Genomic DNA, 16,643 nt, shown 5'->3' with positions numbered 1-16,643 from the left:
CTCCTGAAATACACCATGTGTGTATTTTTGTGGACACTTTGGATAAGGTTACTACTACAGCTGGTAACTGCAACTTCAAGATAAAACTCACCACATGACAACATAAGCAGCAAACAGAGGAGGAAAGAGTTGTTAATTTTCAGACTCCAGCCAGGCTCCATACAGTGACACTTTGTTGAACAAACAAAGAATGACTTTAATGTGAACAGTTGTCTCTTAGTAATTGTTATATTAGCCATAATTGTTTTTGCAGGACCTTGCAGGCCTTACCATTAATACACATGCTGTTGGGTGTGCTTTTGAATCGTGTTAATATAGGAAAAAGGTTATTTTTCATGAGAAAGCTTCTTAGTATGTATTATTTCCAGAAATCATGAAATTATAATTTATTACTTTACTGGTGTTTTTTTTCCCTATTAAACTTACCATTGGCTTTTTAGAGGACTGATGTGTCTGTAGTCACATTCTGAGCTGCTGAAATACTGGAATGCTTTGGAAAGCAAGAATACTGAAACACCCACTAGCACCATCCAGCAGGTCAGAACTACATTCACCTTCTGAACAGGTCAGGATTTGGTCTGAGAATCTGGAAGTTCTAGAGGACACTCCTTACATTTCTGTATTTCATTCTCCAGTCACGTAGCCTGTGTGTTGAATTTATTTGTTTTACATTTCTTTGCTGTCCAATTTTCTGCCAAATCATCATCTCTCTTTGCTGTCTTATATAAATGTTAACATTATCTGGTTTCAGAATAACAGCCTGGAAAGGAAACATTTACTTCTGAGCTTCCCACTGCCAAACAAGCGTACAGTGTATGTTTTTTTGTGGCTACTGGTGGTTAAGGGCATGGCATGTAAAGCTGTAACACTGTACACACGCCTAGTTCATTACAGTTATGATCACTGTGACATGCACTTCCAATATGTTTCACTTTTCTATTGGGACATTCTGCATGGAGGACATGACTCTCTCATTCCATTATACAACACGGGTATACTCAGGTCCTTGAGACTCACTCTGCCAGTGTGTGTGTGGGGGAAACAGCTCTTAATTTTTTGCATTGCTGGATGTCCACTGTAGCATTCAGCATGTGGAATTGAGTTTGTGCAGTGCTGAAGTGGGGAATAATGTTCTTCAAAAAACTGAAACGAATGCTATTTCATTGACTTTCTGTGACTGATACTTCTTTTGAATCTACGTGAGAAGAATTCACCAAAGAGTAAGTGTCCCTTGAGCGTATACGTGCGGGTCCCGCACGCCAAGGTCTGGAGAGAGCTGGCAGGCCAGGCCTTGGCGGGGGGGGGCAGGAGGTGGCAGCGCCGACGCTCCACTACACCTACTCCGACCAAACTCTACCGGTTCCTCAACCGTGCCACCTGCAAAGGGGCCTCTTGCAGACATTGGCGCTGGCCTCTTTCCAGGCCGAGTTCTGCCTCTCCCGGACCGCTGGTCCCTCGCCAGGGCCGATACTGGCTGTGGGAAGTCCCTGCTCATGAGGGACCAGGGCGAATAAACCGACGTCGCACACTGACCCCACGGGGGCAAAGGCCAAGCTGAGCGCCTGCCTTATCGCAGGACAGCACCAGAGGAGGCAGCAACAGCCACCCGTGCGCCTGCGCAGGGGACCGCGACCCGACGACAAAGTCCAGCCTTCGGGCACCTTCGGCGCTGTTCGGCCACTTCCGCCGCCGCGGTTACATAAGGGAGAGCCGACGCGCGCCGTGTCCTCGCGGCACCCTGCCCCTCCCCCCTCCCCGCGTGACACTGCTCGTGGGGAGGGGGGAGGGCAGGGCTAGCGCGTGCCTCCCCGCGCCCCGCCTACTGGGGGGAGGGGCGGCCAGCCGCACGTGCGCTCCTCTCCCCACGCCCAATGGGACACCTTTCCCCTCCGCCGCCACCAGCACGCACGCTCGGCTCCGCCGCCCCGCGAGACGGCCGGGCCAGGGCGGCTGTAGGGCGAGGGGCTGCGGCGGCGCGCAGGCGCAACAGGGTCGGTAGCCGCGCGGGGCAGGCGGGGGTACGGTGGGGGCGGTTCCTCCCTCCTCCTCCCGCCTCCGCGGGGCTGGGTGACGCACGTGCGCGCGCCCCCGCGCGCTGTTGTTCGCTCGCTCCCGCGCCGCCTGCCCGTGCCTGCCTGCCGGCGGCGGGGCGCGCGCGGCGTGTGGGGCTGGCACGCGCGCTGTTGTTATTGGTGCCGCCGGCCACGGCGGAGGAAGGAGGAGGGGGGGAGCGGGCGGGCGCCTCAGTCAGTGAGTTTTTTAAAGATGGCCGGAGCGGTGGCAGCCGCCGCGACCCCCGTGTACTGTGTGTGCCGGGAGCCCTACGACGTGAGCCGCTTCATGATCGAGTGCGACATCTGCAAGGACTGGTTCCACGGCAGGTAGGTGCCAGGAGCCGCGCGGTGCTGGGAAGGACACCGTCGGATCGGCCGACCACCGGGCACAGGCGGTGGCAATCACCTCCTCCCCCCACACCTTTCCCCCACCCCGCCCGGTAACGGCTGGGGGGGACAATGGCTGCGCAGCGGTGGCACGATGGGGGACGAGCTCCTGTTCGCTCCGGCTCCCCCCCGTGGCGGTGACAGTGGCCGGTGCCGGCGAGGGCTGCCGTCCCCGGGCACATGAGTCCTTGTTTTCGAGGGGACCGGCAGGGCGGGCGAGGTGGCCCGGCGCGGGGAGGGCGGTTATGAAACAGCAACAGATGTGGGGCTCCCTGGCCGGCGACTTCGCTGGTGAGGTCGGCGCCACCCTAAAGTTGAGCCAGTTTCGGGAAGACGGCGTGTCGCCCTTTCTCCCCCGGGGAGTCTCTCTGTCTCCCAGGACAGGGTGGCCTCTTAGTGGAGAAGTGCGGAGGGGGCATCGCGCCGGCTGCTGGGGCGCTTCTCCCGCGGGGCCCAGGCTCCTATCCCTCTTGTGTTTTGTTGGGGGTGGGCGGCTGGCAAGAGGGCTGCGGGAGGGGCGCAGAGGAGGGTCGCCCCTCTCCGCTCTTTGACGTTTTCAGCGCGGTCCCGAGCGGACGCCGCCGACTCGTGTGTTTTTTTGCGAGCCGAGCGTGTGAATAATAAAGGCCCGACGGCAGCCCCTGGGATGCGAGCCGGAGGAGGAGGTGGTAGTGGGGATTCACGGGCAGTTAAACAAAGGAGCAAGTTGGGGGCCCACAGCTTAAGCGGTTCGACCGGGCTGGGGCTGCGGGGCTCCGAGTGGCCACCCCCATTATGATGTGGGGAGCTCCGGCGCCGGCGTGCGGGCCGGGGAGCTGGCGGCAGTGTAGGAAGTGCCTTGTGATTGACAGCAGGACATTTAAATACCCCCCGTGTAACAAAAACAGGCTCCCGGCGAGACGGCCGCTTCGCCCTCTGCCGGCGCCGGGCGGCGGGGCAGAGCACAGCGAAGCCGTACCGGCCACCCCCTGGGCTCCGGTCCCGGCAGCCCCCAAGTTTCCTGGACAGCCATGACTGCACCGGTGCTTTGCACTGTACCGAGGCTTTGCCCTTCGCCAGTGCAGGCGGTCGCTGAACAAAGCGGTGCGTCGGGAAGGGCTGCCCGTCGGCGAGAGGGGTCGGGCGGCAGCGCGCTGGCGGTCCGGCCGCGTTTACCTTTCACCTCTTGCCTTCGGCACTAGCGGCGGAAAAACAGTGGTTGTGTGTTTTGGGGTGTTGTTTATTTATTCTTTTTTCCCTTGAATGGCAGAAGAAAAATGTTGGGTAAAAGTAGGTTGCATATCTAGGTGTTACTTAACAGCAATTATTACACATGGGATGTTTTCTTGCCAACGTTTTAGGATGAAAGGAAGGCTTTCAGTATTTCAGATGTTGATTTGTACATAAGCTGAGTTGATTTGTTTGGTGTATATGGGTCTCCCTCGACTCAAACCACGGTATGATAGAAACTATGAAAAGATCTCTGTAAACTGTAAAAACTGGCAAAGCATAATTGTTGTACCTTTAAGAACAACCCCTTCTTAATATTTTTAACTAGACTACTACTTTTCTTGCCAGTACTGTCGCTTGAAACTAGATGCACGACGTTTTTTTTTGATTATAGTAGCTTGATGCGAGTCTGTCAAAACTCGATCACTTCTAGTAGTAAAGATACAGGCATCGTCCGAAAGTCTTTGTGTGGCTACAGGTTCTCATTCTTGCAAATATGTTTCTGCAATTCTGTGTTGCATTTTCAGGCTGTCCGGGAAGTTCTCTGCTTATATGCAGGCATAGCTTAATGCTAGCTTTGTGCACTAATATTGCTTAGAGGACAAGTGAACTAAGTTCTGCAATCGCTATGAGAGAAGGACTGGCTGTCTGATACAGAGGTGGGACAGATTCCTTTTTAGCTTTCTGAGATTTTGATCTGCATGAGGATCTACAGTGGGTTATGCAATTGGTAGAAAAACCGTGCTAGCAGTGAACTGTTTGATACTCTGAAACCTTAAGCGTGAAAAGTAAGCCAGCAGGAGCTGGCAGCAGCCACGTTGCTCCGGGTTTTAGTTGCATGCTCACCCAGTCTCGTGACTAAGGGACAGGACTGTGGGACACCGCTGCCCATTCTCAGCTGTGGGCTGCTCTGGGAGTGCCTTGCCTCTTGCTCTAAGAGTATCTGAAGACACTTGCAGAGCGAGGGGGGAAGGCACTCTCAAATCTTGAAGTTTCTGGTGAACTTTTTGGTTTCATGCTTCCTTGAATGCATTTATTTATTTATTTTCCATCCGACTCAATGGGATTGACGTGACTTCATGTTAAGAAACATATAAGCCTATGCTTACTTAAGGCCGTGATGTGCTAGTGTGATCAACTAGCGTGTGTTGCTGGATTACGGACTCGTTGCTGCCTTCCTGTGTATAGCAAAGAGAGTGCCTTAGCAATACGCTGGAGGCAGTACAAAGTCTGTTCTGACAGATTGGTACTAGCAGTCCCTTTAAATTTCATGCAGTACTCTTTCTGAGTGTTCTTGCACCCTCTGTCTTCAAATTGACTGTATTTCCATTTACTGTTAGCAGTATATTTGTATTGCCAAATGTGCATTTTATTGCTTCTGGCAAATATTTCTGTGAAAACAGGTTTTGATGTGCTGTGCAAGGTTGAGAACCTGCATTTTGGGTTGTAGTTACTCTATGAGTGGGCCTAGCATCCAAGCACAATCTTGTGTAATTACCTCTTACTGAACAAAAGAACAAAATGCATGACTATGTCATGTTTTAGGCTTCATGACTTCTCTGAATGGCTTGCAAGAGTGGAGAGATGAGAGACTTAGATGTTGACAAACTGTCAAATCTTTGAGATGGACAAATGCACTTCTATTCTGGACTACCTTTGTATTTTCCTGGTCTTTGTGTTCAACTTTTTTTGAATCTGTTCAGTAGCTCTTGACACCTTGGGTTTCATCTTCAAATGTATCATATCATGATGCTTCTTCTGTCTCTGTCTCAATTTTTTTTTTCTGATGCTCTGCCTCAGTTATTAGGTTAACTACACAATGTTGACTTTTCTTAATTATGTTTCTTACACTTACATATGTAACTTATGCACAGAATATCTTCTTTTTCCCTCTTTCCTTTTTTTTTAACCTGATCTTGCAGTTAGCTCTCATCTTGGAATATGCATGGAGTTCGCAGAGATATCTATTGTCAGCTTTGAAATATTTGTCCTTTTTTTCTGTTCATGATACTTGTACTCAACTAGATTTATGTGTGCTGCATAGATGTCACTTGAAGATTAGATTTCAGACAGGTTGGAACAAATTTCAGCATATGATTCAGTTTTTGTCTGCACAATGTAATGTCTGTAATGGCTCAGGAGTGAATTACTGTGGAATTAACTTTTTAAGGTTGTTTACTTTGTAAAGGTGCACTGGTAGTACTGTACTGGTTGTAAAATGGATCATGGAGAAGTCAGGCAGGTAAGCCTGATATAGGTGCCCCTATGGCATTTTCTCTGTATCATTGATTGTTGTGTTGTTGGGGTTTTTTTGTGTTTAAAAAAAGATTTTTTTTGTTTAAACAAATGAAGTGTTTTATTCTTCAATCAGTGGTGAATGAGAAGGGAAAATGTAATCCTTTTTAGTTAAGAATTAGTAGTTTTTATTAAAAATTCCAGTGGTGTCAACTTTAGTGTCTCCCCCTTAAGGAGAAGAAATAAAACAGCCCATCTAGCTTTGCTCAGCCCACATCTTTGAGATTTTGTGCAAAATAAACTTAAATTTTAGAAGCCTTAAATCCTTTTTGTTTTACTAGTTTTAGTGTTTATAGAAATCAGCATTTCATTTGAGCAGATTGGAGGGCAATAACACAGTAATCTGTATGTAGCATTCATATGTACATCAATTTCAAAGTAAAGGCAAATCTATATGGAATTGTTTTGAAGTGAGAACTCTTGTTCTTAGGATTAATTCTGTATTCTGTGTAGCCTTCTTGAAAGAATTAACTACTTTTCCCCCTTTCCTAGAGCAGTTCATTGATGGTGTATAGAACCTTGTCACTAAGTGTTTGATGTTTTTTTGCAGCTTTATTATTATTAAAAAAAACGTTTAATAACATAATTTGAAAAGAAAGGTGCTTGATGTACCTTTTGAGGATGATTATTTAAATTGCAGATGCCTTGAGGCTTTTTTCTCAAATGGAAAAATAAAAATCAGTGCCAAAAATCACATCTGTGCTAAGCTCATGTAGAACATAGTTTTTCTCTGATACTGTATAGATTTGAACATGTCTTCATTGGGCCTCTGAAAAAAAGAAATTTCCCAACTACTCTGTAATCTGATCTCAATTTCGAAATCAAGGTTTCTCTTGCAGCTGTTAGGTGGTGCTGATCCTTCTTAATGCACCGATTTGTACTCTGAAGGCAGGCTTTCTCCTTAAGAACACATGGAGATTCACATGCTATATTGACCACTTCTCTTAAATTGGTTCTTTATTTTGGAACTTTTCACATGAGGTTCTGCACGATGGAGTTTTCCAGCTCTTGGAGGCTGAAAGAGGCTATCCAAGTCCTGGTTACATGCTGCTATAATTTCTCTTGCTGCTTCAGTGCTTGTCTGATTGTTTGGTAAATCAACTCTTGTCAGAAAACTGACAAAACCCATTCCTTTGCTGGGCTAGCTTTTTGTTGGGTTACTGAGCTGAACGAGCTCATCAAGGGCTAGAATGAGTCCCAGATTGTTGCAAAACTCTGATCACTGTGTTGCTGGATGAGATATGGTGGGTGGAAAAAGGGAAATTGCCCATTTTTCTTCCTTGCTGGCCACTCCAGAATTAATGGCTCATCCAGTTTTGTGGAAACTTGGGTTTGTCTCTCAGTCACCTTGTGTCTGATGGCCTCAGCCCAGACCTGTCTGCTCATCTGGTGGGGTTCTCATACAAGCAGGACACTTCCAGGGCAGCTGCGGTGTTAGATCCCCACTGTGTAGTGTGTCTGCAGAGGAAAAGCTTCTGTGTCTGTCTTAAAGGGCCTTAGAGGACAAAGTATGGTGATGTTCATGTCAAGTAACACGAAGACTGCAAAGAGAGCTTGGTGGAGGCTTTCTGGTGCAGACCTTTGGTTTACAGAAAATGGAGCCCTTAAAATTATAAATATTCAGGGTCCTGAACTGAATTGTCAAATACTTGTCTTATCACTAGAGATTTAGTCTGGCATCAGAAACTCTAGAGCAGACTTTCTGGCTATTCTAATACATAGGCTTAAATTCCTCCTGTAGCAGCTGGGTGTGTTAGGGGGAAGTGTTTTAGTCTTCAAGGAAAAGTTACCATGTTTGTTAACCTTACTTTTCTTTGATTTAACCTTGTTTCCTCAGAGGTAGGATGGCAGCCTCAGCTTAAGTCCAGTGAGCTGTATGTTCTCTGCCAACCAATTCAGTGATTTCAAGTGACTCCATCTTTTCTAACAATAAAAAAGCTGAAACAGTTTAACCAAAACTGAGAAGCGGCTAATAATAATGATACCAGACTAACATTTGTGTAATTTGGTGTCTGTTTTCAGTCCTTTTATATTCTTCATTTGAGCTAATATTTTTTTCGCCTTCGAGTTCCCATCTGTGAAGTGGGAAGACTTATTAATATATATTAAAGTAGATGTATTCTGCCATAATAAGCTCTGTAGACTAGTAAGTATTCAAATTTCTTCAAATTTTTAATCTGTAATAACATGTAGAATATTATGTACTTTTTTTCCCCCTTACATTGTTTTTAGAAAACTGCCTGTATTTGAAGTTAGCATTTCTTTCCTTCAGATCTGTAATTTTGTAATTTTTTTCATTTGATGTTCTGGAACAAAATGTAGTAGATGTTTCAGGATATGCTTTCTGACATAACAACTAAGACAAGGGGAAAAAAAAAGGTCAAATAAAGATCTGTAGGTGAACTCAAGGGTGCATACTGAAACTTGTTTAGAATCTTCTTGTTCTAAGTAACTCTAAACAATTATTGAATGCTAGTAGTTCTAATTTTTAAAGAACAAGTGAATTATTGTCTATTAAATGGTAATTAACAAATATAAAGGTTCTTAATTAGTGATTTAAACAGTACCTTTATTGGTTTTTTTAATGCTATTGTTGCTCTATATCAGTATTTTTATGTAGCTTTTTTTTTCTTTGGCCATTCTGGACCATGCAAATAAAGGCACTGTAAGTCTCTGTGTAATTTAACTGGCTAATAGTGAATTTTAATAGCTAGATAATTTTTGATGATTTCATATTCCAAAATGTTGCAATTGTGTGCTTACGTAGCATTCAATGTCTTCCTTTCCTTTTGTTATATTTAATACTTGCTTGATTTGACTGAATAATTAAAATGTTTTCAGAAGACTCCGTTTTGTGATTTCTATATCTATAAATTATGGGGGTAAGAGAAATCTGGGTGAGGAGCTGCTATTTGCTACGCTTAATTTCTCTAATTTCTCCATCTGCTAGGTGCTACAATGCAGAGTGTGAAATGTATTCCTTTTAAACTTTATTTGTTTATAATGCTGACTTTTGTGGCTACACAATGGCTATAAAATGGATTAAGCCTTACAGTGAAGTATCACTGTTAAATGTCAGTGGGCACAATTATATTAATTTTGTTTTCATTCTTCAATTGTGGTTTCTAGCTTTTTTGTTTGTGGACAGTTTTCATATTCATTAGCAGATTTCTTATGCTCACTGCAGTTTTCTTTGCACTTTCTCTATCCTCTTTGAAAGATCATGCGATACTATGTCTGTCTTCTGTTTACATGAGTTTGCATAAGTTGACGATGAACTCAAACTCTTCATGTAAATATTTGTACTTTCCCTTCATTATAAAATAAAATACCATTGTCTCAAAACAACTCCGAGTAATCAGTAAAGACTTCTGTAGGTACAATATGCATGCCTAAAAACATAAACATCGTCAAGTTTTGCACGTCTTAATTGAATTTTCATACTTCAGCAATAACAGCATTGTCATTGCTTTATTAACAATGTAGGAGAGAGATCCTAGTGAAGTATACATCTTTTTCAAAAAGCTGTTTTTCATTCATCAGTCCTTTCTAATGTATTGTAACATTAGCTCATTGAACGCCCAGAAGTAGCAATCTGTGCAACATGAATAGTCTTGTGATGTCTGCTATATGGTGGTAATGTGGGTTTATGTGGCTAGTTACATCTCCTCAGGTCAGTTCTGCTTTTGAATTGAATTAATATTTAATCCTGTTTTCTCTGTTACTTCAGCATTAACTAAAGTAGATTTCAGAACTTGTCTTTCTTTTTGAAAATGCTCAGTTCATTGTTGCTCAAGAAGGCATAAATGCTGGTGTTTGCCACAAAAGCAAGAAAGCCTTTTTTTCCCCCCAAACCTCCCACATCGTTGTCTCAACAGCCAAGTAGAGTGAGGATGACTGTTCTAAATGTTTAATTTGCTGTGGAATGAAGTCTGTTTATTTTAATTTGAAATAGTCAGCTGGTATTGCACCTAGCCTGGGAAATCAATTTTATAAATATAGTTGTGTTTGTCTCATTTACATTAATGCTTTATTCACTTAAAGGCTCTTAAGGCTCTATTCATGAAAATAAGTGTAAGCAAAGGTAACTTTTGGAGAAGCAAAGTCTTCGATGTTGAAGAGGCAGAATTGATCTGATCTCTCATTCTTAGCACTTAATGGGCTGCATTTTCTGAACAGACTGATATCTTCCTTTTGGGAAGATATTTGAGGGCCAATAAATAAAGGTCAGTTTGGCTAAATGGAGAGCAACCAAAGAAACTGCTATGTTATCCAGTAGTACTTGTAAAACTTCCAGCTAGCTTGCACAAGGTAGAGTTTTGGTTTTTTTTTTTCTTTCAATAACAAAAATATTTGGATCTTTCCAATAGAGTATTACATCATGCTGTTGACTTGGCAAAACTCAGTGTCAGGAGCAAGCCAGAAGCAAAATGAGGCCCTGCAACTTCATATGGCTTTCAGAGGTACTGATTGGTGTATCTGAGCTGCAGAGTGCCTTATGGAGTAGTTCAGGAAGAGAACCAAAAGCAAGATAACTGTGCTAATGGGGCATTGTGCCCAGGCAAATGTTGCTGTTACACTTCTCAGGATGGTGTTTCCACTTTTTATTTTGTGATGGTGTGCTATGGTGACATGCTATAGCATCTGGCCCAAACACTAGCAAGCTGCTTATTGCAGCTCGGACCCAAACCATGTTAGCAGAAATGATGTACATGTAGTCTCTTAAATCCGAAGTTCTGACTACAGTGTTTGTCCGAAGGACGTGTCAATGTGATTCAAAGGTGAGCAGCAACTTACGGTATCCTCCTATGTCAGTTGCAGGGACCTCTGGCTGCGTCACTTTCAATCTTCTAACACTGCAGCGAAGTGTGCTGCTTTGATGTAGTGAACATAGGAGAAGTAGTTTAGAATGCTGTTCTTATTCTTGCTGATAGCAAGAGAGGCAGTTGTAGTATTGAGTGATTTGACCAGCATCCCTGCTGAAAAGCCTTGCGTAAGCAAAAGCAAATGCCTCGACTTTAACTTACACTTCAAATGCAAGCCAGCTGCCCATACTAGAAGCACCACAAAACTCCATTAAGAGAGATTTAGGTAGGAATCAGAGTTAGGACTGTAGGTTGTGTAGATCAGGATTTTCTGAAGTGTAGATAAGCCTGTTCAGTGCTTCTGCAAATGCTGTCTCTTGGCTTTTATGTATTACCACTAAGGGAAGGTTCTAAGGTAATTCTAGTTTTTGGAATTGGTGTCTTAGCTAGCATTGCCAGTAATACTGTACTGTGCGTTCAATTTTCTGGCACCGTGATACCTTGGAACAAGATTTTTGTTGGGAAATGTTCTCTATCCCTTGATATAGTTCCCAGCATCATGTGTACTTTAGGTGCTTGGGAAAAAAGGTGAAACTCTAAATGATCTTTGGAAACTTATTGACAATGTGCTGAGTGGCTGGGAGTAAAGCAGATACTTCGAGTGTGGTGCAGAATTTTGTCTCTGTGATCAGAGAAACCAGTCTTCCTGACACTGAAGGTATTGAAGAAAATGCTACTTGTGCTTCTGATCCTTCAACCAATGACTTCAGCGCCTTTAAGTACTTTCTAATTGCTTTTGCACTTCTTTACTCAACCTCATTACTTCCAACTTGTATGACTAGTAATGGATAATAATCAGAGACCCATACCAGACTAGGGAGTTTCCTAGTAATGTCTATGAATGAGGCCCCAGGGAGGCAGCAGACTTCCCTGTAGGATGGATCCAGTTGGCATATAGGGCACTCTGTTCCTCTAAGAATAGAATTAACTACAACAAGCACTCCTCTATTTTTTAAATTTACATAAGTAGTTCTAATGCATAGGGCTGGCTGAATCACCCCAGGCAACTCCTTGGATGTGGCTTCATCTACTACTTCTGTAGGCTGGACTTTCATTTCTAGAGCCCCACACATGTTGTGTAAGCTGCTTAGATGGTGCCTAGAGAATTGTCAGGTCAAGTGGTGATTCAATAAATAGCTTGACAGAATGGCAGAACTACTGAGGTTGGACAGAATCTCTTAACCATTGTCTAGTCCACTCCCAGGTCACCTAGAACAGGCTGCTTAGAACTGTGTCCAATTGAGTTCTCATTCCACAGGTGAAGACTCTGCATCCTTCCTGGGCAACATCTTCTGATATTTGACTGTTCTGGCAACTGATTAAAACCACCAAACATATACACACATACATGTTACTGCCCCAGCCCTGTCCCTGCTGATGTGTTTAGATGGGTTTCATATATTTTAATCTATGGCCAGTGTCTTTTTTCCTGTCACTGACCATTACTGGGGAAAGCCTGTCACTTTTCCCCATCAGGGGATTTTATGCACATTGATACTTACACATATTAACAATATCACTTCCTGCTTTTTCTCTCAGCCTGTCTTCATCTGCTTTAGCCCTTTAATCATTTATTGGCACTTAGCTGGACTTGCTTCAGTTTTTCTGTATCTCTTCTATGGGGTATCCTAGAACTGGACCCAACACACTGAGTGTGCCATCACTAGTGCTGAGTAGAGGGTGAAGATCACCAGTGCTCCTGACCCTTTAGCAACATTTTTCCTAATGTGGCCCAGGAGGCTGTTGTTTGCCTTCGCCTTGAGGTTGTGCTACTGAGTAATGATCAACTTATCCACCAGGACTACAGGGTCCTTCTGTTGCAGAGGTACGTTCCAGCCGGTTGCCCTCCAGCCTTTAATGGTGCAGATTGCCCTTGTAGACAAAGCATAAGACCTGTAATAATGTGTGCTTTCATTCTTGAACTGCAAAGACATAATTTACTTAGCTTATATCAAAACATTTTAATGTAAGTGCTGCTTGTAGTATTGATATCCAAAATAAAACACTTGGATGTGTTGGCTCTTTGGCAAACTTACCATCTTCTCTCACAGAAAAAAAAAAAAAGGGCAAAAATCTGAGTCAGAAATTTTCTCCTGAAGAATCAGTTTTGTGTTTCTTGTATTAACTGGACTGATTCTATAGCATCTCTTGTAATTTTTACAGGAATGGCAAATGTTGTACTGTTTGGTCCTCTGCTGCCTGCTTCATACTTTTCTTGTTTGAATGTTATTGTTTTGCCCACTATGAAGAAGGCATTGTAACAGCTATATAGTGTACACTAGAGTAATACACAGATAAAATATTTTTCCCCTGTGTAGAAACTGTGGAACTGAGTAACACAGATTGTGAAGTAAAGATTATCTCTAAAGCTTCTTTATTCTCTTAGAAGAAAAGATGTGCATTTGCAAATAATTTAGATGATGCTAAATTGCTTATGACAGAGCAAAACTGCTTTCAGTAGCCTGGATCTAAACTTTTGAGAGTTTTAGATTAAAATCTGTATGTCAAATTATATCCAGAATAAAAATAATTGATGCAGATAAAATTCAATCTTAGTGCTGATGTAATTCAACCCCCAGACTCTTTGTTCTGCACTATTTGAAGTTTCCATGTGGTCTGAAAATTGCTGTGCTTCATTAATTCCATCTGAAGAGGATTGAAGATATTTCTGTAGATGGAATAATGTGTAAAAGTAACTTTGTGGTATGTTGTGGACTGCATGGATGCAGTTTTGCCAGCACACTCCTCTGGACCTCTATAAGCATCTGAGAATCCAATAAAGGTTCTAAATTGTGGGCATTATCTAGTTGATTGAAGGAGCTTATTCTGCTTACTGCTCTGCTAGCCAGCCAATGTAACATCTGATATTTAAACTCATTATCTGTGTATCTGAAACAGTTTGCTTGTATCATAGCTTAAACAGAAGTTAATGTAATCAGCTACTCCATCTGCGTTTGAAATGAGAATGGTAGACTAGAGATGATGAGCCAGTTTACTCTCACATTTCTTCAAAAATGAAGCATCTGTCTCTACTTGCTATTGACTGCAAGTCTATTTGCCTTATAAACGTATGGCATTTCAAAGCTATAGGAGCTATCACATTGTTTTATGTTGTGGTCAGAAAATGCTGAAACCCTCTGTTCTTAGCAATGTCTGGAAAATACTGTAAATTGGAGGAAGAATGACACAGCTGAGGAGCAGAGAAGTGTTTTTTGAAAATTATTTTTTTTTCTGTAAAAGGAAAAGTAGAACCTAAGTTGATTTTTGAAGGTAGTAAAAGATTGGTGTCAAGTACAGCCTCTGAGACTGAATGCTATTGTGAGTGTTAAGGCTCCTTAGTGGGAGGCTCCAGGAGGTCCTTAAAACCAGTCTGGTTCAGGGATTTTTAAACCAGTTAGATGCTAAACTGCATTTGGTGTAAGGAGCCAATTAAATAGGTGTGTAAAGCAGGCTGAAACCATTTTGGTTGTTGCTGCATTCTTTAAAAAACAGCAAATCAGGCATGCAGTAAGGGATTTGCAGCAACATATTCTTAAGGCTGTGCCAATGCTAGTTATTAGAACTTGTGCTAGAAGGTTTGAGACAGAAAAGAGTATTGCTTAATGTTGTTAGCAGAAAGTCATGTTTTCAAATCATGTCTGGAATTTTCCAGTGAGGGGGCACCGTTTAAGAACAATCACGAGCTTCCCAATCAATCCCCTCAGGTTAGGAAGCAGTTGTGGGTTTGTTACTGTTCACCTCCAAACCTGTGTTTATCACTGTGCTTGAGAACAAGACAGATCTGATGGTGTCTACTGGCAGTATTACTAAGGGTGTCAAAAGCTTTACAGAGTGTGCATTGCATAAAATAACACAGTACTGATAGTACTTGTCATGCTTCATGATCATTTTTAGCAACTCTATTAGGCATCCTGATCTTTCTAAACAGCTCATCTTTGTTAGACAACTGAAGTAACCAGCTATTACTCTTTGTAGGACGCTGCAGTCCATGCCTTTTGATGAGGAACAGCCAACATTAAAGCTATTGAGAAAGAAATGGAACTGCTGAAGACATACCAACACATTCTCAAATTAATTATAACTGCTTTTAATATACAGTGCAGAGCACCTACAAAAGGTGGTCAGCCTGATACTAAAGAGATGCTTGTTACATAGTAATATTTTATGTGAGGGTTAGTGAAACGTGGGTGTAGGTAATTCTGTAATTCAGAAACTCTTGTGAATTAGTATGCAGGAACCATTAATGAGTTATTCCTGTTCAGTCTCTAGAAGAGAACCCCCAAACATGAAGCCTTGTTTTGGTAAAAGCCTGCTTAAATTGAAATTTTTTTAATTAAGAGCAGGTAGATATCTTCAGAGTTTTCATCACATTTCTCCCCAAGTGGTGGGAGTCTAGCTGAAAATTTGTCCTGTGATCTTGTCCTGCTTTATGGAAAGCCATGTTTGTTGCGATTTAGAAGTGTAACTTTCAAACGGTTTGGTTACTTGTTTGTTTTTCTGCTCTGTTACAGTTACTGCTGTCCTTCAGTGAATTACTGGAAAGAGTGTTTTGTAGGCAAAAAACCATGCTAGTAGTGACATGAAGTCATATGTCTGCCTGCTACTTGCCTCAGCTCTTCTTGTAGCTGGAGCTACAGATAACTGGTCTCAAGGAAATGAATACTTAATTAAAAAGGGCTTGGGATGCATAAAGGCAATTACCAAGACCATCTTAAATACTGTGCTCTTCAAAAAGCCTCAGTTCATTTTACAGCTTTTAGTGCCAATGTGTTGCATCTCTTGGACTTCATAGTGTAATTTTTGATGTTATGCAGTGTATGTATATGATTAAATTCTGGGTTTGTGGTTTTTTTTTTATATGCAGTGAGGGATGATCTCTGCAATCTGATTGGTAAACTATTGGTAATTTGTGTGTTAGTTCTGAGTATTAGTGACTAATGTAGGTGAAGGTCAACAGTAGGCCTGACTAGGTTGAGTGACTTCTGTTACCTAAAAGGGCCATGCTACTTCTCATATCCCTCTCTCCTAGTTATATAGTCCCACTCTCATGAATTGGCTCTAGTAGTTATCTGACTGTGCTGTAAGCTAGCTTGATAAACAGGCAAAACATGGCTAGGTTAGTCACTGTCAGACGAGCAAGTGAAACAGGTTGCCTTGTTACTGGGCAAGTACCAGAGCCACTGCAGGGAAGGGGAATGGGCCTGCCTCTTCCAGTGGCTGCAAGCTGTTAGATCAGTGCAAGTTATATCACGTCTGCTTTTTGTAAGAGGTGAGGTATTTGGTGTTTTAGGGGTCATTTTGGATTGAACCGCAGTTTCTTTCCATAGGTTGTTCATGTGTTTGTGATTCAGTTAAAATATCACTCCATTTTTTCCCCTTCCAAAGCCTGCTCTGTTTAAAAAAAATAACAATAATTAATATGTCTATCCTTTGTACAAAGAGCTCTTGCTACTACCTAATAGGAAACTCTCTACTGGAACTGAAACTCATGGATTGTGGTAAAGGACTTGAGACACCAGAAATTCTTAAAACCACATCATATGCAATATTTCATTAAGATGACTAAAGACAACGGTAATTAACAGGAGTCTTTGTGCAGGCTGGTGCTGAGGAAGATGAAGTCAGAAAAATGAAGAATGTAAAAGCTGAGGAAAACAAATTCATGCAGACAATATATAACAACTACAACAAAAAGCTTATTTAATTTTTATTTTTTAATATCTTCATTCTGGAAAAGAGGGGGCATTGATTTTCTGGATTGTTGTCATAGTTGTTTTATTCCTAAATGAGTGAAGGTTTGATTGACATGTATACTGACATCCCTTTTCCATCC

General features: G+C 42.6%; 1 protein-coding gene across 4 annotated transcripts in view; it reads left to right on the top strand.

The window, feature by feature from the left end:
• The first annotated feature begins 2,155 nt into the window (after window positions 1-2,155).
• The window catches only part of KDM7A (lysine demethylase 7A), a 56,641-nt gene continuing 42,153 nt past the window's right edge, over window positions 2,156-16,643 (top strand). For 3 of the 4 annotated variants that reach the window (XR_010305022.1, XR_010305021.1, XM_064155488.1), the window contains exon 1: window positions 2,157-2,381. Coding sequence is in view for 2 of the 4 variants with exons in the window: in XM_064155488.1 (XP_064011558.1) it covers window positions 2,266-2,381 (116 nt within the window). In the remaining 2 variants the exon portion in view is untranslated. Of the gene's footprint in view, window positions 2,382-16,643 lie in introns of all 4 variants that reach the window. The other variant, XM_064155489.1, reaches the window with a different exon arrangement.

The sequence above is a fragment of the Pogoniulus pusillus genome, chromosome 15, assembly GCF_015220805.1.
Source record: "Pogoniulus pusillus isolate bPogPus1 chromosome 15, bPogPus1.pri, whole genome shotgun sequence".
NCBI lineage: Eukaryota > Metazoa > Chordata > Aves > Piciformes > Lybiidae > Pogoniulus > Pogoniulus pusillus.
This window is presented reverse-complemented; position numbering and strand designations above follow the sequence as displayed.